Raw genomic sequence first — 23,085 nt, forward strand, 5'->3', positions numbered from 1 at the left:
GGACCAGGCCAAATATCCTCTTTCAAATGGCAGAGTTCAATTTGGATTTAGTATCACCAGGCGTGCACCGAGAATGAAGAATGAAATCTACTGTATGTACAGTTCGATTCTTAGAATGGATATGGCTCCACCATTTTGGATCGGATTTCAACACAGATGGTTGCTAAATGATCACAGAAGGTAGACACACTAACTGCGCTCCAATCTATGCCAATAACGTTCAGTTTGGTGGTATAGAATCTTGAGAAATAAGAGAAATAAAAATAATTCATACACAAGTACTGTAGTTTTTCGAAATGTCAACGCTCATTGAGAGCTCTGGATGCCCTGTGCTCATATGACTACAAATCATCATCATTCGGCGACGGCCGCTAATTGAAAATGGTGGATTTCCGCGAAAATATTACTGTAACACATTTCAAAAACTAAAATCTCACTAATAACACTTTAACCTATTGGTAAACAAACGTATTGCTAAAAATATACACCATGACTGCTGTTGTGTCATGGTTAGGATGTTTACTCTTGGATACATTTAAAACAAAAAACGCAACATTATGTCATACAGTCTAGATTGATTGATTGATTGATTGATTGATTGATTGCTTTTGATTGATTGATTGCTTTTGATTGATTGATTGATTGATTGATTGATTGACATTTTTATTAACAGATCGCAGAATGGGTACAATACAATATGGCTCAATACACACAATACACACAATACACACAATTGTCCTGTGAGCCTGGGAGAGGGCCCGCGGCGACTCCGGAACAGGCCACGCCGGGGCCACCAAGAGTTGAATCAGGGCCGGAAACCACACAGCCGTGGCCCGGTCCGGCGCGGCCAGGATCAAAGTCCTGCGCTCCCGACGTACCCGCTCCAACAGCTGAGCTATGTATGGGGGGGAACGCGTACAGAATCCCGGGCGGCCACGGATACATTGAGAAGGCATCCACCCCCAGAGGGGGGTTGTCCTTCCAACTGACCGAGAACCACAAGGGGCACTGCTCGCAAACAGGTCCACCGTGGCCTTCCCGAATTGGTCCCAGACCTGTCTGACTATGTCTGGACGTAGTCCCCACTCGTCGGGGTGAGGGCCGCCCCGCGACATCACATCTGCACCCACATTCTCCCTGCCGGGGATGTGGAGGGCCCTCAGGCTGCCCAGATTGAGAGACGTACTCCCCCCTATCTGTTGATATACGACGCTGCCGTCGTGTTGTCCGTCCTGATCAAAACATGCATGTCCACCACAAGGCGGCCGAGCCGCTTGAGGACCAGAAGGACTGCTTCAATTCCAACACATTGATATGTAGAGCAGACCGGGCAGCATGGTACTGCCATCTGCCCCCTACTACGTGGGCCCGACACGTCCCCCCCATCCCGTGAGGGAGGCGTCGGTGAAGACTGTGACGTGTGATAGCCTACTGCCCATGGGGACCCCGCTGGTGAGGGCCCCAGGCCTCCCCCAGTGGTCGAGATCCCCCAGTACTGACAGGGGAACCTTCAGCCGCTTCCACTTGTCTCTCACCGGGTCTATTTTCATACCACCTCTGTATCCTCCTCATGAAGAGGAGACCAAGAGGGACCACAGAGTTAGCAGATGCCATCATACCGAGCAGGCGCATCACGGACAGCGCCGTAACCGTCCTGCCAGGACGGAACCTCCTGAGTGAGCCGAGAATATCCTCCCGCCGCTGCTCTGAGAGGGTTGCCCTCATGGGCCTTGAGCTTAGAACCAAGCCCAAGTACTCCACCTGTTGACTGGGAAGAGTACTCTTCTTCCAGTTCACAGCAAAACCCAGACTGGTGAGGAATTCCACCACCAGCCTGGTATGAGACCTGGCGATCTCCTCTGAGGACCAGAATGTCATCCAGGTAGAATAAGATTTGTATCCCCTGACGACGCAGAGGGCCCAGCGCAGTCTCCACGCACTTGGGGAATGTGCGAGGAGCCAGAGAGTAGCCGAACGGCAGCCTCTGGTACTCGTACGCTATGCCCTGAAACAGGAAGCGTAGGAATTTCCTGTGAGGAGGGAAGATCGGCATGTGAAAATACGCATCCTTCAGGTCTATGGAGGTGAACCAGTCTCCCACTCTGACAGCGTTTAACAGGTGTTTGACGGTCAACATTCTGAACTTTCTCGCCACAATCAGTCGATTGAACACGGACAGGTCCAGTATAGGTCTGACACCTCCCGATTTCTTGGGCACCAGAAAATACCGGGAGTAAACACCACACATCGCGTCCTCCCTTGGGACCACGACGATGGCCTGCTTCGCCAACAGAGATTGGATCTCATCGGCCAGAGCTGTCACTGCTGCGGACCCTGACAAAAGGGTCTGTACCAAACCCAAAAACGGAGGGTGGGGTTGTGTAAACTGTAACACAAGCCCCTCCCTCAGCGTTCTCTCCGTCCACCTCGACATATGGCACTCCTGTAACCATACGTGATGATAATCCCAAAGCGCACCCGCAGCCAACTGGCGCTGGTCCGCCAGGAACTGTAGATAGGAGGCCCGGTCCCTCCCGCTGTGTGTTGCCAACCCTGGACTTGCCAACCGCGCGAGCAGGGCGTCTCGCGGAGCCGGGATATCACACCCTGACTCTATCAACGAGACAATCGCACCCAAGGGGGAACCCCGACAGAAAGGGCTGGCCTGATACGGGGACAGCGGCCATCACCCCTGGTGACATAGGCTCCCCCGCTGAGCATCTTCCCTGCATAGACTGCTGAGGACAGCCTGCTCTGCAGCTGGACATGCAAGGTGTGTGGTCCCCACGCTGCCCGATAGGGTGAGTCCCTACACACCGTAGCCCTGTAGTGATATTACTACCACCCAAATCACGCGTGCCTGACTGACCACCGCCGGTCTTCCGGTCGGGGGAGGCACTAACGTAATACCCGGCCTGGCGAGGGCGGGGCTGGGGGAACCCACGCTGTGACCTCCTGGGCCTAGAGTTCCCTATCTGACTAAAAAATTTAGATACAGGGAACCCTGCTCCGTCGACAGACTCAACACCAGGCTCACCAAACACAGACGCAGGACGTGTGGTGTGGGAGCTGCTTGACAGCACAGCATTCTCATAGACAGACCCAGGCCTAGCTAGCAACTGGGTGTCAGCCCCTGTCTCCATGAGAAGCGAAATGTGGGGCTGCTTGCGCTTCACTGGAAGAACGCGGCCCGCAGCCAAAGGGGACAAATCAGAGCCCTGTGTCCCGTAGTGTAGCAGGGGGGAGTAACCGGAGAGCGTGCTAGACACAGCTAGATGGCGATGTTTTTTTAGGGTGTGCCCATCTAATGTAGCCGATCCCTCGGCCGCCGAGGCTGTCGGCCTTGTGATCACCTGTTTTCCTTGTACCCAGGGTATCTCAGGCGGGGGAAACAGGGCCGCTGGCCGGGGGCCTCGCCGCAGCCGCTGGCAAGGCCGTGCTCTCACCTCTGGCTGCGTGGTGTGGGGCGGTGTGGAGCCCAGGTCAAATACCGCCTGCGCCCCTGCGGACAGACCAAAAAGTCCATCTGCGGAGATGGGAGCCCTGAAGAGGGGAAGTCTCCTCTCCTCCTCAATGGGAGATTGCTCCAACAAAAGATGCCTGTTGACAGCATCCTAGCCCTCCCTGCGGTTATAGCCTGCGGCTGGGTCAAAAGCTGTATAACCTCAAAAGCTTGTGCGATGTTTTTGACGTCGGCTGGCCCTAAGGCCCCACTACCCGACACCATTTTGGACAGAAAAGCAGCCAATTGAGCAATGTTATTGGTTGCTGCTAAATTCCGTCCTGCGGCGATATAAGCTTCATCAGCCCACTCAGCCACCTGCCGGGTCGACTGGCCCTCCGGCGTCGGCTTCCGGGTGGGATACCGTTCAACCATGCCAGGGCAAAGGACCGATGCTACCTGCTCCTCTAAGCACGGCACACCTGTCTTGAGCCCTGTCGTCAGCCCATCCATCCGTGTAAAGGGTAAAAAAGCCTCAAAACCCTCAACATTAGACACAGATTGACCTTCAGCAATGAAACGGTTAAGAGGAGGGAAGAGTGGTGACAACCCCGGCGGGGCACATGGGAACGGCGCCCCAAACATCTTAGCATTAGCTGTAGCTGCGCACGCTAGGATACTTGGAAAAACATCCAAAAGAGAGTCATGACGACCACGCTTATCCAAGTATCCCACCCACTGCGCCAATACATCACTCGGTCGTCTCACGATACAACAAGCAGTATTACACATGCCAGTACCAATGCCTGCTAGCGCAGGCCCTACCTGGGCGTGACATGGCTCGACTGCCAACCGTCGCGCAAAGTCCCTCGGTCCGCTGTCATGCGACGAGGAAAACACAGGACAGGACCGCCGCGCTGTTAGGACGTGCCGAGAAGGTTCCGGGGGCTGGCGAACTTCTGGCGAATTCCCAACATTGTGTAATTTCTCCTTCTGTTTCATAACAATCTCCAATTCAGAAGTGCATCTGAGCTGCTTCCACGTTGGAAACGAATGAGGAAGGGTGAGGCGTGACCACTTCCGGCGTAATATAGGGGACGCATGGGAGTGGCGTGGTCACCTACAAGTGGGTGCATTTGTTTTGTTCCCCGGAGCACACTAGGTGCTGGAGATAATGGGTTATCTCAGAAGGCAGAGCGTGACGCGAGGCCAGTTGATATATAACTGCTCGTCTGCCATTTCAGCACCAGGCAGGCGCTGTCATGCCTCGCTGCCTATACTTCTCTCAGCAACAATTAAATGCCCCCACACTGCAGACAGACTAAAACATGAATGTCATCATGACACAAAAGCATACCGAAAAACACTCATAAACCAGCAGCCAATTAATTTGAGTAAATCAGGACTCACCACTTCGTTGTTGATGAACGTCACGTCAGGGTTTGGACATTTACCGGGACCAGTTTCGAATTGCAGCCTCCTGTAGGTGCTCTTTGAGAGCGGTTTTGAAGGTGGGTAGGGATTCACATTATTTTACGGCTGTGGGTAGGGCGTTCCACATTGTGAAACGTGTTTACTCCCTTGTTTGAGCCGAATCTGGGTTGAACATGATTTGTGGAACACCCTCTGGTGTTGTGGTCGTGGAATTCACTGACCTTTGGGAAGTATTTCGACATGTACATGGGTATCTTAGTGATGTAGTGTATATTGAAGACCCAGGGCCCTTATTTATCAACAATTCTTAGAAAGTGTTCTATATTCGTACTTAAGCACAGAATTTAGAATGTGTGTACGCACAGAAATATCGGGATTTAACAACCGTGCGTACACGGGTCCTACGCACACTCCGTATTGATAAATACCATTCGTCCTTACCGTCAATGCTCGTGCATGATTATCCATATCTGGTCATGAAACACCCCCATGGGATGTGAAATAATGGTCTAACCCGAGCGAACTCTGAGAAACTTCACTGAGAGCGAGATTGATCACCGAGGTCTAACCAACTAATTCAACGTATACAGCATTTCCCGTTGTGAACAATCTTATTTGGAAACATGACACACAGAATAATAGTATTTGCCGTTTTATTTTAAACAATATTTAATCGTATGATTATAGATATTTTTAGAGAATAAATAAATCCAATGAAGTTGCCAAGTTCACAGACAACTCCGCTGAGGAGGAGGGAGCGTCTTCGGTGCGCCGGGAGCCAAGGATGTTGACTGACCCAGTCCTGCTACAGAACCAGCACATTGACAGAAATAAATGACAAGCTGACCCGACATTAAGCACTGTAATGACTGAAATGAAATCAATTTCAGCAGGCCAACTCTGCGCTCTACAATGCCTATTGTGCGCTCGTCGTGAGCCCGTGGTTCTGGTCAGTCATTATGGCTTCAGTGGATAACCCTGATCTGCATTTAAGTGATGTTTTAGATACCCCAGTAATAACATTACAATTGAATTAAATACAATTAGGCCTGAATGAGACTCCGGCCACCGGCACATTATCAGCCAAAATGCGCATCGCAGATTATCTGTAGTATTCTGTACATTGACTGAGTGGAATCCCGTTCACATTGCTGGATTTTGTTTATTGATGGAGCTTTGAAAGCTACATGGGTACAGTCAGTGATGGGAATAACGGCGCTATAAGTAACTTTGTTACTAACGGCGTTAGTTTTTTCAGTAACGAGTAATCTAACGGATTACTCTTCCAATCTTAATAACGCCGTTACCATTACTGCAAAAAAATGCGGCGCGTTACTATGAATGAACCTGTTTCTTTCATCAGACAGATCTCTGCGCCGAGAGGCAATAATATGTTCTTCCTTGTTTAGTGGGCAGTGCGCGAGCCAAGCATACATGCTGACGATTGGCTGAGGTTGAATAAAATGTCATGGTAAGCCAATCAGAGGTGGAGGTGGGCGGGTGTCTAAAGCATCCAGAGTCTGACACACAGCGCGACAAGACAAGCGATCACTGATCAGTCAGCATGAGACCGCGGTCCGTGTAGTGTACGTTTTGAGCCCAAATAATCCAAAACGAATCCAACGAACAACACAAGCGACTCAGTCAACATGAGACAGCGGGTCCATGAGCGTTTTGTGTTCACTCTTTGCAGCGCAGGGCACTGAGTGGCTCTACTGCAGTGCTGACAGCCTTATCAACAGTGCTGCACTTCCTGGTTTAATAGCACAGGCTTCAGGTGCTCAGAGATATATATATCTCTGTATGTCATGCATGTCTTAAATGTCATGATTAGATTAGTTTAGATGATTCGATTCGATTCTTATATCTGTATGTTGTGTATGTCATTGATTGATTGATCGATTGAAAAGCAGTGGCGAATCCTTGTGGAAGCCAACGGAAGCCATGCCTCCCTATAAATTTCATATCAAATTATGAAATATGAAATATGAAAAAAAAAAAAAAATTAAAATATAATTTTTTTTTAATATAGTTTACATTCATCTGTGCATCTGTGTTTTTTTTTTTTTTTTTTTTTTTAATGTCTCCCTCTTCTCCTTCTCACTCCCTCTAACACACTGTCAGACTGTGCTCACTACTGCAGCTAGTATAGGAGAGAAGCAGTGGGTAGGTCTCTTTCTCCAGGCTTCCAGCATTATAGAGTGAGTCCAAACTCCAAATCCGATCCTAGCCAATCAGATTCGAGCTGACTGCCACTGGCCACACCCTAAAAGTTTAAAACGGAGCTGGGAGGAAGACGTTCAGCATAATATTCCACCTGGAGGCGGGGCAGGTGCCATATTTTCCCCTCTGCACTCTGAACATTGTATTAACCCGTAACTGTTCCCACGGGCCGAATATTGCCCCGATCCTCGCGAGATTAAATCCACGGGGACCTCTCGGCGTGCCGAAGCTTTTCCTAAATCACTTCCATCATCGAAAACGAGGGGAAAAGGTCGGCTCGCGACCCTGAAAATGTCGCGTGATTTTAAAAACGCTGTATTAAGTGAGCCTATTATGGGATCCACGCGAGCTTTCTATCGTGGAAACATCTGGGCGTCCCGCAACTTTTACTGATTCACATGTAGCCCCTAAAATGCTTAGAAAAGGAAAACAGAAAGCGTGGAATAAACTCGCCGAAACGGAAAAGTGTCCCACGGGCGCGCCGTGATTCCGATCCGCGTGAAAATATTCACGGCCATAGAGGAGACCGTGGGACACCTTTTTGCAACCGAATATGTGTCTCGAATTTGCTCCCACGCGGCGCGCAAAATCGCGCAAGGAAAAATCGGACCAAAAATTAACCAATGCTCCAGCAGTATTAATGACCCTGATGTAAACAAGACAAACGTCTTTCTCTGGTCTGCATCCCCTTATACAATTGTGTGTGAATGAATGAAAACTTTATTAACAGATTGCAGAATGGGTACAGTACAGTACAGCTCAATACATACAATTGTTAAGGGGATGCAGACCAGAGAAAGACTTTCGTCTTGTTTACATCAGGGTCCCCCATTTTCAATTCATCGTAAATGTGTATTGAGCCGTACTGTATTGTACCCATTCTGCAATCTGTTAAATAAATAAAAATAACGTTTGACTGGCCGCCGAGCCATACTGTAGTGTACATGGTGACTGCTTGACTTAAAAAAAAAAAAAAAAAAAAAAAATTATTAATAAAAATATTGAATAATTTTTTTTTTAATAATTTTTTTTTGGCTTCCCCTGTTATTTTACCCACGCGACGCCACTGTTGAAAAGTTTATTAACAGATTGCAGAATGGGTACAGTACAGTACAGCTCAATACATACAATTGTTAAGGGGATGCAGACCAGAGAAAGACTTTCGTCATAAATGTCATGAATTGAAAATGGGGGACCCTGATGTAAACAAGACGAAACTCTTTCTCTGGTCTGCATCCCCTTAACAATTGTGTGTATTGAGCCGTACTGTATTGTACCCATTCTGCAATCTGTTAATTAAAATGTTCAATCAATCAGTATATATTTGTTATTTATTTTTGGTATAGTGCTTAACAAGCATAATTTAATGTTGCCCAGTTGTGGCCTGTTGAGGGGCAATACATATCAAAAGTTCCAAAACATCTATTCTGTTTGTATTTGTATGATCCACTATATAAACATAGTAATTATAATATCTACATACATGGCATTTGATTGGAGGCTAGTCTCACTTTGTCCCACAGCAACATTAAAATAGTTTAGATTTGTGTATGTTGTTTATGTAAAAAAATAAAATCTTGAAAGTAACGCAATAGTTACTTTCTGAAGTAACTAGTTACTTTTATAATTTGTAACTGAGTAAGTAATTTAGTTACTTTTTGGAAGAAGTAACTAGTAACTGTAACTAGTTACTTTTTTAAAGTAACTTGCCCAACACTGGGTACAGTCTATATATTGCTCCGATGATGTTGGGTAACCTGGTAATCCTCTCTTGGCCTCCTGTTATTGATATATGGATATTGTATGTAGTTGGTGGGGTTGGGGAAATTAGACATCCAACACTGCGTTTTGCTCCACGCTCCAATGTGGGTCTCAAATTGCGGTACAAATCAAGGAGAATATGTCTCGGGTAGCTGACTCTACTTAATATTATTATGTTCTCTCTCTGCAAATAGACATGCCCTATATCTCTGAAAACATCTGAGCTCACACCGGAGAAGTATTCCTATAATAACGCTACGAACCAGGCTGAATTCATTCGGAAATACCTATTCCACATGCTATTTAGGGTTTGACAATAATTACACTAATGTCGCTATTTTACAATGAACTATAGTGAATTACGGGTCATACAAAACACGTCATTGTTGAAACTAATGCACGGAATCTTATTTCCGCGGTGCAATATTCAATATTCTACCACCGGGCGCCCAGGTACGCATGCTCCGAGCTGTGCGTAGATATACGCACAAAGTCAAGCACAAGTTCAATTTGATAAGTCCCACACTTTGCTTAGAAATGATCGTACGCACGGGTTACGCACATATCTGTGCCTACGCAACGTTGATAAATGAGGGCCCTCCTATTGCAAGTTGCTGTACTCTGTCGTCTACTCTAAGGGGGCATTCGGGGTCGAATCTTAGGGTGTGATCGTCCCTTATGAGAACGCTCCCCCCCGTCACCGGGGACGCTGATTCGCTCCAAACCTGGACCGCTGGAATAGGTGGTCTCGGGTGCGAACCAGCGTCGCCGACGACGGAGCGGGGGGCGTGGTGTGCAAGCTTGTACCATAACACGGAAGAGGCTTGCTGTATCAACTTGCTGACACACACAACGTCATTACTGTAATGCTTTCATGCTTGCTTGAATTTTGGGCAGATAAAAACATACAGCAACAACTGGACAATACCAACAAAAACTATATTTATGGGCAATTTGGCGAGTTCAGACCTCAACCAAACAAGCATGTTGAGCCTCACGGCTCAGTGGATGAAAACATGAAGCCACGTTACAAGCACAAGACTTCCCTGGCTCGCATTAGGCCTGGAAATTTTTGTTGCCATTGCGATACATTAGTTTCTTGTTCGAATGCATTTATTTCTATAGACCAGTGACATGCAATATAATTGACGCAAGCAATGGGCTAACTAAGTTATCCCATAAATAGGCTAAGCTAACTAGCGTTAGCCGCTAACCCTGGAAACGCTCAAAGCGGACTCCACGACACAAGTTCCATTCGTGAGAAAAAGGGGGTGGGTTATATTGACGACGCTTGACAACAGAGGCTCAAAGATAACTTCATATTTATTGGTTATTCGTTTCTTTATATCGGACATCCAGTTTCCATAACCGTGTGTTCAACTGCTTGTGTTGGCGTTCGAGAGTGACATCATCGCCTACGGCAGCTTACACGCTCAAAACGCAAACCGTAAACAAAAACCGGAGCGAACCAGACTGCAGTGTGTACACAAACCAGAGGGGGAGAGGGAGGGGGGGAGTTCGCACTGGAGTTCGCACTCAGGACGGAGCGAGGACGGAGCGGAGCACCCGTTCCTAATGAGAAAGCCCCCTGAGCCATCCTATGTTGTCAAAGTGGGCAGGGGTGAGGTTGGTTTTAAGTTTCAAGTTTCAAGTTTCTTTAATAGTTGTCATACAGAAGTACAGAATACTTTTATACAAAATGCTTCTTACTGTTACGCTCCAGAGACTGTGCAAGACAAGATAAGTATGAAATAAAATAACATAGTAAAATTAGAAGTAAAATAAATGAGGTCACAGTGTTCAGTTTAGACATATGTACAATGTTCGATGCAGAATAGACGTAACTGAGTTACCATATAATATACAATACTGTGCAGTGTACTAATATACAATACTATATAGTGCAAGGCAGAAATGGGATGAGGTGCAATTTAGGTACAATTTACAGTAGGTGTACGAGTTGTATTGCAAATCCTTTATCAATCAATATAAAGTGTAAAGTGTGTTTGTGTGATCTAAAGTGTGGAGAGTGGGTGCTGCAGTGTGTTGTTTGTTTGAGTGAGTCGTGTGCGTGTGGGTGTGTGTGCTGTGTGCATTTGATGGTTGTTGCATGGTGTTTATTGTTCGTTTAGCAGCCTGATGGCCTGGGGATAGAAGGAGTAAGGTCAAGCAGTAGTCTGACCAGTTTGTTTTGTGATGTTTGTAGTCTTGTTTTTAGTGCCTTTGAGGTGCTTTGGTACCATGAGGTGCACTCATAGTCGTAGTACCCTTGAATGAGTGCTCCTGTTAGTGTCTTCAGGGTATTCTTGTTTACCAGAGAGGAGATCCGGTACAAGAATCTTGTTCGTTGGCTGACTTTTTTGATTACATTGGTTGCCATTTTGTCACAGGAAAGATTTGCCTTTAGGATGGAACCCAGGTATGTAATTTCATCTTTCCTTGTGACAATATTGTCACTTACTGTAAGAGAGAATCCGTTGGCCTTGCTGAGTTTGTTATTTGATCTAAAGAGAATGGACTCTGTTTTACCCAGGTGTAATGATATATATTTTTTTTATCCACTTTTTCTCCCATTTTCTATATTTTCTCCCATCCCAATTTTTGTATCATCCAATTCAACCCTCCCCTGTCACGAACGCTGTTTCTTGCCTCCCACAAGCCGGCTGCAATGTGGACTAAGTCATACATAGCACAAGTCCCCTCCGGTACTTGAGGTAACAGCAGTCGCATCTTTTCACCTGCGCAGCTCGATCTCTCAGTGGCGAGGAGTAACGCGTGGGAGGCTCACGCTGCCCCCGACACTTCCTGATTCTACTGCGCAGGCGCACCAACCGACCTGTAGGAGTCGCTGTCCACAACGCCCGATCCCCACCCATCAGTTTCCCACCCCCTAATACGGCCAATGTGTATTAGTACGGACGACCAGCTAAACTGAAAGCAATGTGGAGCGCTGGGATCGAACAGACGATCCCAGCGTCTCCGCATTTGTGGCGAGCGCCTTGCCCACTACGCCACGTAGCCGACTGTGTAATGATAGTTTGTTATAAGCGAGCCAGGTGCATATTCTGCAGAGTTCAGAGCTGAGGGCTTTTTCAACCTGCAACTTGTCCCTGTCCGCGAACAGGAACAAGTTGCAGTCACAAGCTGATGACATGTCATTTGCATAAATTAGGAACAGTAACGGTCCTAGTATGCTTTTGGCGGTCCAGCATGACCATGCCGCAGCATTTGCCCGCATCCACCTCTTGTTTGATGTGGTCGTTCAAATAGAGATGTGTCAGTGGAGTGGGATGTTCTGAAGTCAGATTGGAATTCGTAGATTCGCTTTTTCCCCGCAAGGTAGAGAGACTTATGACGTGATGTAATTTTGGGACTGGTACCGGACCCGTCACGCTTAAGATTGGTTGTTGGTTGTGTATTTCAATAAACAAATAGCCTAAATAGGAAACAGTTTCAATTATTTTCCAAAGACGGCTAAGCCAAGCGCCTCTTTCGTGACTGCATCACTGTCCTGCCAATAATAAAAGGAAAGAACAGCCTCTCATGTAATATTGCAGGTTTATTCTGATTGATCTGTGTGTGTGTATGGGGGTGACATGTGCATAAAGAGAAGTTGAAGGAGAAGAAATTAAATGTGCAGTGATATTTTAAGCTGATGTGGGACCAGCAAAACATCCTAGTTATCAAAGTAAGAATTCTGCTCTCTAGCCTACATCTTCAACATTAATCGCTGGCGGGGCCTTCAAGGAAAGTGGGCAAGAACAATGCCAAACATAGCCAGCACAACCAGCTGCATTTTCATGTAGAACAGTAATGGTAGACAGTAACGCAATCTGGAATTTCCCCAAGGGGATTAATAAAGGAATATCTTATTTTATCTTATCTTATCTTATCTTAATCCACAATGGATGAAAAGGAGCTATCAAGTAGTCCTAATTGACTGTTTTAATTATCCCTGTGCTCTTGGGCACTTGCTACCTCCTTGCATACTAGGCAAATTTACGTTCCACTTCGCAGGACGTCACCAAAGTGTGAACGTACCCAAGCTTATTACTTATTACTTACTATGTGTGTGTGTGTGTGTGTGTGTGTGTGTGTGTGTGTGTGTGTGTGTGTGTGTGTGTGTGTGTGTGTGTGTGTGTGTGTGTGCGTGCGCATGCGCATGTGCATGTTAGTAAACGCAAGTGTGTGTGTGTGTGTGTGTGTGTACAAATCTATTCATATAAAGTATGCTTACAGCTTTATGTGTCAATGTGCACATGTGTGTGTTTAGGTGTGTGCACGTGCATCATGTCTGCATGCACACGCATAAGGCCATGTGTCCCAGTAAGTATTTCTATAATTGTTGTTGTGTGACCGTGTGTGTGTGACTGTGTGCAGCCAGGCTGGCGGCGTGGTACCAGTGCCATAGAGCATAGCCAGCAGTATGGAGGAGATCCAGGCCGTGTCGCTGTAGCCCACCCCGAACTCCCTGATGAGTTCCTTGAAGAACACGCTGACGGCCTTAGGGAAGGCGTAGGAGAAACCAGTGATGACAAAACAGCCGGTGAGCACCGCCCAACCATACCCTCCGTCGGGGGCCTTCACCCCGCTGGGACCCTCGTCCGCCGCTGCACCTCCCATGATCCTCTAGGGTTGCGTCTCGACGATGGCAGATGCAAAAGCTGTGGAAAGATGAAAAACAAGAGAAACCCTGGCAGCGTTAGTGCCTTGCTCTGCCCATCGAGCTACACAGGGGAATGGAACCCCTAATTCTGGCAGTGTTAGTGCCATGCTCTACCCATCTAGCAACACAGGGGAACGGAACCCCTAACCCTGGCAGTGTTAGTGCCTTGCTCTGCCCATTGAGCTACACAGGGGAACGGAACCCCTAATCCTGGCAGTGTTAGTGCCATGCTCTGCCCATTGAGCTACACAAGGGAATGGAACCCCTAACCCTGGCAGTGTTAGTGCCATGCTCTACCCATTGAGCTACACAGGAGAACGGAACCCCTAACCCTGGTAGTGTTAGTGCCTTGCTCTACCCATTGAGCTACACAGGGAATGGAACCCCTAACCCTGGCAATACTAGTACCTTGCTGAATATTCCTGTAGAGCATTGATGTAGTGGTAAATGACGAGGTGAGTGTTCAGTGATAGTACAATGCTATGTATTTCAGTATTAATTCGAAAAGAGCGCACATCTCCACCATGCGGCAGCCACACATTTCTTCTCTCTCTCACAGAGCAAACAAACATGCCTACAATATTTATTAATTAAAATTACTGGTATCAAATTACCAGGGGTAAACATAGATCAATGGAAACAGATCTCCCTGCACTATTTCTATTACGCTTTTACACACAATTACACTGTTACACTATCACACTATCACACTATTACACTGTTATACTATTACACTATTACACTATCACACTATTACGGGCTCTACATGCTCAATCGACAGCAACACAACACGGGCTGCAACGTCAAAACAACATCTGCGACCTTCGCAGAGGGAGTTGCAGAGGATGTTGCGTACCTAGCACAAAAATCTAACTACGCAACCATTCGTATAGATGCATCATTGATTGGTTAGCGAATGGAAACGGGCTATCATATAATATTGGTTGCTACAGTGTTGCTGGTTGCTAACAATGTCTAAAATTCGAAAAATATCCAAAAATAGCGAGCTAACATTATGAATATTGATAATTACATTGCATTTTATAATTACATTCAATTTGTACCATGAACCAATTACAAGAAAGATTATCAGAAGAAGTAAGAATATATAAACATTTGTATGACTCGTGTAGCGATTACAAAGACCATGAACTCATGGAAAGAGATTGGCGACCATATTGGGATGGACTGGGTTGATTGTACCAACGAATGGAAGAAAACAGGACCTGTCTATTATTAGAAAGCTGAGCCCCGGACCCGCGCAGAACCAAGACAAGTTGGACCCGAACCTAACCTGGTCGCCTATAACTGTTCCGCAACTGTAAGTTACTTCCGGGGTAGGCCTGATTGGCCCCGACAGGCACGTGACGCGGCAGAGCTTGCGGAATTATGTAACCGTCCTAATCCGCCATGATTTTCATTCGGCGCTTCAGCTCACCTGGCAGAGCAGCGGTCCTGTGATCCTGCGGTCCGTTGTTGACGAGTTCGAATCCCATACATTTATTTTTTTTTAACGTGATTTTTTTTTTTCGCCGGTTAAGGTTAGGCATGGTTAAGGTTAAGGTTAAGGTTAGGCATTGTTTCGGAGTTGGTTAAGGTTAGAACGGTTAAGTTTAGGCGCTGTTAAGGAGCTGGTTAAGGTTAGAGTTTGTCTTAGAGAATGGCAATATTCTTTCTATGGTTAAGGTTAGGCATGGTTATGGTTAAGGTTAAGGTTAGGCATTGTTTCGGAGTTGGTTAAGGTTAGAACGGTTAAGTTTAGGCGCTGTTAAGGAGCTGGTTAAGGTTAGAGTTTGTGTTAGAGAATGGCAATAGACAGCCTATTTCCGCGCGACAGCTCTCAGCAGCCTCGTTGCGCGTCCTGAGTTTGCCGCGTCACGTGCCTGTCGGGGCCAATCAGGCCTACCCCGGAAGTAACTTACAGTTGCGGAACAGTAACACGCAACCTGGTCAGCCCTGGGAGACACAGACCCACATTGCTTATTACAAGATGTCAAAACAAAACGTTGTATCTTACTTAATGTAGTATGTAGAATGTAATGCGTGCAGAGGTTCACGCTATTTCCCCCCGATCCCCTCCCTGCTGAACAGGTGCCCCAACCGACCAGTAGGAATCGCAGTTTACAACGACCAGGACACATACCCCGTCGGCTTCCCACCCGCTAACACTGCCAATGGACCTGTCTCAAAACCCTGCCCTCTTTTCTTGATCCTCCAATCACAGCTGTCGCTTACCTCTGACTTCCTCGTACAAACAAAGTTGATTGGAGGATCAAGAAAAGGGGCAGGGTTTGAGACAGGTGTTAGTAGGGACGACTGACCAAGCCGGAGGTACCGCTGACAGCTGGATTCGATCCCAGAGTCTCTGCGGTGGTAGGCGAGTGCACCCAGCCGCTCCAATATTTGTGTTATTATGGTCTGAATATATTCGTACTGAGTTCATTGATACCTCCCATAAGTCTCTAAGACAAACGGTTCATGAGATATGAAAGGGGGCAGGGCTTATATCAATGGACAATGATGGAACTTAATTCATAAATGTTTTTAATGCATAGGTATAGCAACAACAATAGGTTCACTATGGCATTTCCATGTTGTAAATAGGGGCCAGAGTCCAGAGAGCTGATTCCCAGAGGCTCTGAGCAGCAAATCTATGTGTTTTGTGTTCAAAATGTGTAACTTTATGCTGAAAATCTATTTCAATGGACAATGATGACTTGTCGTACAGAACTTGTAAGTCGCTTTGGATAAAAGCGTCAGCTAAATGACTAAATGTAAATGTACCGTAATTGCCGGACTATAAGCCGCACATTTTTACCCATATGTTTTGAACCCTGCGGCTTATACAACGATGCGGCTAATCTATGGATTTTTACAGCGAACGGCCACCAGGGGCGCTCTCGCAGGTGTCTAGTGGACACCTGCGGCTTATAGTCAGGTGCGGCTTGTATATGTATTTGTACACATTTATTTTTCGTTCTATATCTAGCTGGTGCGGCTTATATTCAGGTGCGGCTTATAGTCCGGCAATTACGGTAAATGTAATACACATTGTGTGTGTGTGTGTGTGTGTAGGTGTGTAGGTGTGTGTAGGTGTGTAGGTGTGTGTGTGTGTGTGTGTGTGTGTGTGTGTGTGTGTGTGTGTGTGTGTGTGTGTGTGTGTGTGTGTGTGTGTGTGTGTGTGTGTGTGTGTGTGTTAAGGCTGTCCCCGAAGCCTATTTTTGGGATTCGAACTTCGTCAGGGTTTTCCGAACGGACGTTCGAAACTTCGTTTTTAATTTAATTTTTTTTTATTTTTTTTATTTTTTATAAATATCCTCAAACTAAATCCTCAATTTGAATAAAGTGATTAATCTGATTAAATTAGTATTTTTTTTTTTATTAAATCAACTTTCTTTCATCAGTTTTTAATACTATAATATTAGTGTAGCCTAATCTTTATCTGCAACTGTGAAGAAAACCCCCATTGGTTTAAACAGAATGAATAAACACATAAATTATTATAATTTTTTTTTTAAATGTATTAAAATGTTTTACTTCGAATGCTGATTTAGAATTTTAATGCCAACGTAACGAACGAAGGTCCGAATGTTCAAACATTTGGGCTCAGCCCTAGTTTGTGTGTGTTTGTTCCTAAAATCTGGGACACATTCCAGACTAAAGACCAATTGGTTGGGGACGGCTTGTGCAACAAAAAGCTATGTCCCCAAATTGGAAAAAGTTGAATTTTGGGTCAGTGGTTAATGTTAAGTTTAGGATTAAGGTTAGGGTTAGGGTTAGGGTTAGGCATGTAGTTGTCATGGTTAGGGTTAGGGGTTAAGGAATTAATGTGTGTGTCAATGTAATATCCCCAAATGTGGCCTAAGTAAACATATGCATGTGTGTGTGTGTGTGTGTGTGTGTGTGTGTGTGTGTGTGTGTGTGTGTGTGTGTGTGTGTGTGTGTGTGTGTGTGTGTCTGTGTGCGTGTGTGTGTCTGTGTGCGTGTGAGTGTTTGGAAACCAGATGGGGGTGCATGTAATTTTCATCCATCTATTTAAATTTCCCTCTGGATGATTAAAGTATTTATATTCTATTCTATTCTATAGCTTATCCCATAGATAGATAAACACACACACATGCACATACACACACACACACACACACACACACACACACACACACACACACACACACACACACACACACACACACACACACACACATTACACGCACATTACACGCACATGCAGTGTACATTAATCAACCAGGGCCCACACCATAACAGTGTATGACATTTACTAACAGAGCCTTTTGTTCCATTATGCAGCATAATGGCCGGCTGGGGGATCCAGGGAGAGCCGTAATGGAACCCAGAGATTTACAGTTTCATTGTGTCTATGGAGGCAGCCATGGCTTTCACTGTCACCACATCCACACATCACCACCGTGTCAGGACCTCGCCTTAGCTCAGTGCTTCTCAAACTTTTTCTGTCAGGCCCCCCTTTGGCGGACCAAAATATTTTGGGCCCCCCCCCTCGCCCCAACAAAATAGTCATGAAATGGGCCATGTTTAAATTTATTGAAATAACACCAATAACGTGACCTTTCAAATTGTGCAACCACTTTACAACTGTGCAATTGTGCAACAACATAACAATACAGTCCAATACACACTCAAAGACTGTGCTTTTAAAAAAATAGAGACATCTTGTAACATTGCAATACAATTCAAGGACACTGATTTAAAAAATAATAGATAGAAAACTTTGTGAAAAACGTGTGAAAAAACTTGTGAAAGAACTTTGCAATTTGTGCAAAAAAAGAGAAAATGTAAGTAAATTATGTGAGTCATCACAGCATTAGTGGCTGCAATGAGCCTGTTTTGCACTGCACATCTTTTCAAAACGAGGTTGCAGGCTTGATACTGCCACTCTCAAGTCATGCTCAATGTTGAGCTTAGACCTGTGCTTTGTCTTCAGTGAAGCAACAGCTGAAAATCCAATCTCACAGAGATACGATGTGGCGGAGGGAAGAAGGATGCCCACAGCCCTCTGCCCTATGAGTGGATGCTCCCTCTCCACACCAAGCCAGAATTCACTCAGTGTCTGAGCGTCCATTGCGCGTTTGGCGAGACCCCCTTGATGTGCGCCTGTAGCCCCCTCCTTTTCCCTGCCATGGCCTGTGCACCATCAGAGCAAAAGCCCACACAGTTCTCCCATTTCAGTCCATGTTCTGTCAGGTAACTGTCAATCATTTTGAAGAGCTCATCAGCTGTCCCTCTGTTTTTGACATATTTGCAAAACAGCAGATCTTCACTCAGTGACTGGGAATTTACAAAGCGAACATAGGAAATAAGCAAACAGTCTTTATTGCTGTTAAGGCAACACGCATGTCATCCTCAAGGCTCAACTTGGCCCTATATTTTGTTTTCAGAGCTGTCATGGATGAAAAGCCAGCTTCACACAGATACTGTATGTGGTGCTGAATGGTATCAACACCTTAACTGCTGCATCATGAGATACTTGGTACTCAGCACCACACTCTGAAACTAGCTCTCCGGGTGGTATCAGATGAGATTTCAAAGAGTTCTTCCAAGAGTTTGGATGGAGATGTGTCAGGAAGCTTTGTCTCAATGTTGTCTGTAAAGGTTTTTTTTATCCAGAGTAACTTGGTGATCCTTTTCTGTGTTTTATTAAATAATGATTTTCAGATTTTGAGAAATGGTATTTTCATGGAGAACAGTGCAGCTGCAACAGATAGCACTTTAGTGACAATTTTCTGTAATCAAAAAATCGTATTTTTTATTTTGATTTTTTTATAAATCTCAAGGCCCCCCTGTCATGCCTCTGCGCCCCCACTGGGGGGCGCGCCCCCCACTTTGAGAAACACTGCCTTAGCTGAACAGACACCCCCCCCCCACAGAGTGAGAGTCAAGTCAAGTCAAATGTATTTGTATAGCCCAAAATCACAACAAGTTGCCTTGATGGGCTTCACAGATCAACAAGTAACAGATATATCCACAATAAAAACCACCACAAAATCCACAATTTTATAACACCCCCAGACTTTCCCCAATGAAGATAAGGAACAACTTAACTTATACAACAGTATTGTATATTGTACAGTATTGTAGTATTGTATATTGTATGGTAACTCAGTTACGTCTATTCTGCATCGAACATTGTACATATGTCTAAACTGAACACTGTGACCTCGTTTTTTTTACTTCTAATTTTACTATGTTATTTTATTTCATACTTATCTTGTCTTGCACAGTCTCTGGAGCGTAACAGTAAGAAGCATTTTGTATAAAAGTATTCTGTACTTCTGTATGACAACTATTAAAGAAACTTGAACTTGAACTCCCTGTAACCTAGCAATAAAAAAAAAATAAGATGAAAAAAGGAAGAAACCTCAGATTGGCAATTCAAAAGGGATCCCCCATCAGGGTGTCTGTGATATATGGTGTTGCTATGGATGATAGAAGGATGGATAATAGAACTAGAAAATAATTGGTATGTATATATATAATTTGTCTTAAATACTAAAGTATTTAAGACAAATTAAAGTTAAAATAATATAAATAAGAACAATAAAGCACAGGAAATTCAGGAATACAAGCGCTGGTATGATAAAATATGATGAGAGTGAGAGACCATGCAAGAGAGAACCACACCTCTAAGCATTCTGCCTTTCATCCAAGTTGTCCAAAAACATTACAAGTTATTTTGTTTCTGTTGAGAATGGAGGTGATGAGAGTTTAGTCTCCTTTGCCAACTTCAGCCCTAACTCTGACAAACATCATCCAAGCCTATATAGTTACAGCCTAATAGTTAGAGCTACATGGTTCCCAAGGCAGCGCCCCTGTAGAGTCCCTGAGGCGGTTGTATAGGGGTCCCGGCAAAATTGGGGATAGTTTTGTTTTAACTACTACTTAAAGGGGCACTGCTGATTTATTTTGCACATAATTCTCACACACATCGAAAAACTCTAAAACAGTTTTGCACACATTAATTTAGTTTGACAGTTATTAAGAGTAAATGAGTTTGAATATGGTCACCAGTGATGTATTCGGGGATAATGAATCCTTGGGTTGTCTTAACCCATAAGAACCCACACCCATTTCTCCTTCAATGAAATGTTACATACGGTATGTCACATTGGGCATTAATGGTTAAACTTAAATTATGTTACTATGTCACATTGGGCGTTAATCATTAAACTTATTCCTCATTGAAAAATAAATCAAGCTGAAAATCTCTTTCTGTTTGTCTTTTTATTTGCATTTCCTCAAACTATAACTTTCCTTGTTCTGTTTCCCATAACTTTCCCTTCGGTTTAAAAAGAAAAACAAAATTTTGCTGAACACAACTGAATAAAAATAAATAAAACATTTTTCACAAAGGGTTTAGAAACAATGTTAGGTTTTAGCACCATGTTTAAACCCTAGGCCAAATGGAAAGATTTTAAACAATTTATTTGGGTGGCACTACATGGCACTACATGGTACTACAGGGTACTACATGGCACTATATGGTACTACATGGCACTACATGGTACTACAGGGTACTACATGGTACTACATGGTACTACATGGTACTACAGGATACTACATGGTACTACATGGTACTACATGATACTACATGGTACTACATGTTACTACAGGGTACTACATTGTACTACAGGGTACTACATTGTACTACAGGATACTACATGGTACTACAGGGGACTACATGGAACTACAGGGTACTACATGGCAATACAGGGTACTACATGGTACTACAGGGTACTACATGATACTACATGGTACTACATGGCAGTACATGGTACTACATGGCACTACAGGGTACTACATGGTACTACATGGCAATACAGTGTACTACATGGTACTACAGGGTACTACATGATACTACATGGTACTACATGGCACTACAGGGTACTACATGGTACTACATGGCACTACATGGCACTACAGGGTACTACATTGAAATGTGACTGATATTTGTTTTAATATGTTTTGAACAATTGAACAATATAAAATATATTAACTAAATATCATTGAATCAGACAAATTTACTGAGCAGATCATAATAATTGTTCTTATTGTGACATTTATGTCACATTAAATTTTCATGAACATTTTAAGGTTAAATGCCCGGTGTGTCACAGCGATTTTTATCGATTGTTTTCTTTATCATTTTGTTCAAGAAATGTTATATATAGGTTATATATACAGGTTATATATAATAAAAAACATGTTATGTAAGCATTATAATTATTAACTGGGCTAATCTTACCTTTTAGCAACAAGAATCTAGCTTTTGAATGCTAGCTACTTCTGTCAGCTAAGTCACCACCATCAATCAGCATTGTGGAAAGGTGGTTATATATCAACTGGCTTCGCGTCTCTCTCTGCCTTCTGAGATAACCCATTATCTCCAGCACCTATAGTGTGCTCCGGGGAACAAAACAAATGCACCCACTTGCACATGACCACGCCACTCCCATGCGTCTCCTATATTACGCCGGAAGTGGTCACGCCTCACCCTTCCTCATTCGTTTCCAACGCGGAAGCAGCTCAGATGCACTTCTGAACTGGAGATTGTTTGTAGCGAAAAATTACGCAATGTTGGGCTTCGCCAGAAGTACGCCAGCACCCGGATCCTTCTCGGCACGTCCACAGCACGGCGGTCCTATCCTGTGTTTTTTCCTCGTCGCTTGACAGCGGACCGATGGACTTCGCGCGACGTTTAGCAGTCGAGCTACGTCGCGCTCAGGTAGGGCCTGCGCTAGCAGGCATTGGTACTGGCGTGGGTAATACTGCTCGTTGTCTTGTGAGACGACCAAGTGATGTATTGGTGCAGGGGGCAGGATATTTGGATAAACGTGGTCATCATGACTCACTTTTGAGATGTTTTTCCAGGTATCCTAGCGCGCAGCTAATGCTAATGCTACAATGTTGGGGCGCCGTTCCCATGTACCCCGCCGGGGCTGTCTTTACTCTTCCCTCCTCTTAACCATTCATGCTGACGGTCAATCGGTGTCTAATGTTGGGGGTTTAGCGGAGGCTTATTTACCCTTTACATGGGTGGATGGGCTGACGACAGGGCTCAGGGCAGGTGTGCATTTTGTGAATCTATGAATTGAAAATGGGGGACCCTGATGTAGACAGGACTAACCTTTTCTCTGGTCTGCATCCCCTTAACAATTGTGTGTATTGGGCTAGCCCATTCTGCAATATGTTAATAGAGTTTTCGTTCATTCATTCATTTATCCCGTCACGGGTGCACACTGCAGGGGAGGTTGTTGCATGCCTACTAGTGGAGCAGTGCTTCACTAGTAATAGACTTTTGTCAGCAGCTGCCACTGGTGTTCCGTGCTTAGTGGTGCAGGTGGCATCGGTCCTTTGCCCTGACATGGTGGAACGGTATCCCGCCCGGCCGACGCCAAGAGGCGAGTCGGCCCGGCAGGTGGCTTGGTGGGCTGTTGAAGCTTATACCGCCGCGGTACAGAATTTAGCAGCAACTAACAACATTGCTCAATTGGCTGCTTTTCTGTCAAAAATGGTGTCGGGTGGT

At 45.1% G+C, this 23,085-nt stretch overlaps 1 protein-coding gene across 1 annotated transcript in view; it reads right to left on the bottom strand.

Moving 5' to 3' along the window:
* Positions 1–13,483, bottom strand: part of slc16a3a (solute carrier family 16 member 3a) — a gene marked incomplete at both ends in the record, with an annotated part of 40,318 nt that extends 26,835 nt beyond the window's left edge. The window contains one exon of the mRNA XM_084329116.1: positions 13,261–13,483. Within this exon, the coding sequence (XP_084185242.1) occupies positions 13,261–13,483 (223 nt within the window). The remainder of the gene's footprint in view (positions 1–13,260) is intronic.
* Between the last annotated feature and the right edge of the window lie 9,602 nt (positions 13,484–23,085).

The sequence above is a fragment of the Notolepis coatsorum genome (assembly GCF_963971535.1).
Source record: "Notolepis coatsorum genome assembly, chromosome: 14".
Classification (NCBI taxonomy): Eukaryota; Metazoa; Chordata; class Actinopteri; order Aulopiformes; family Paralepididae; genus Notolepis; species Notolepis coatsorum.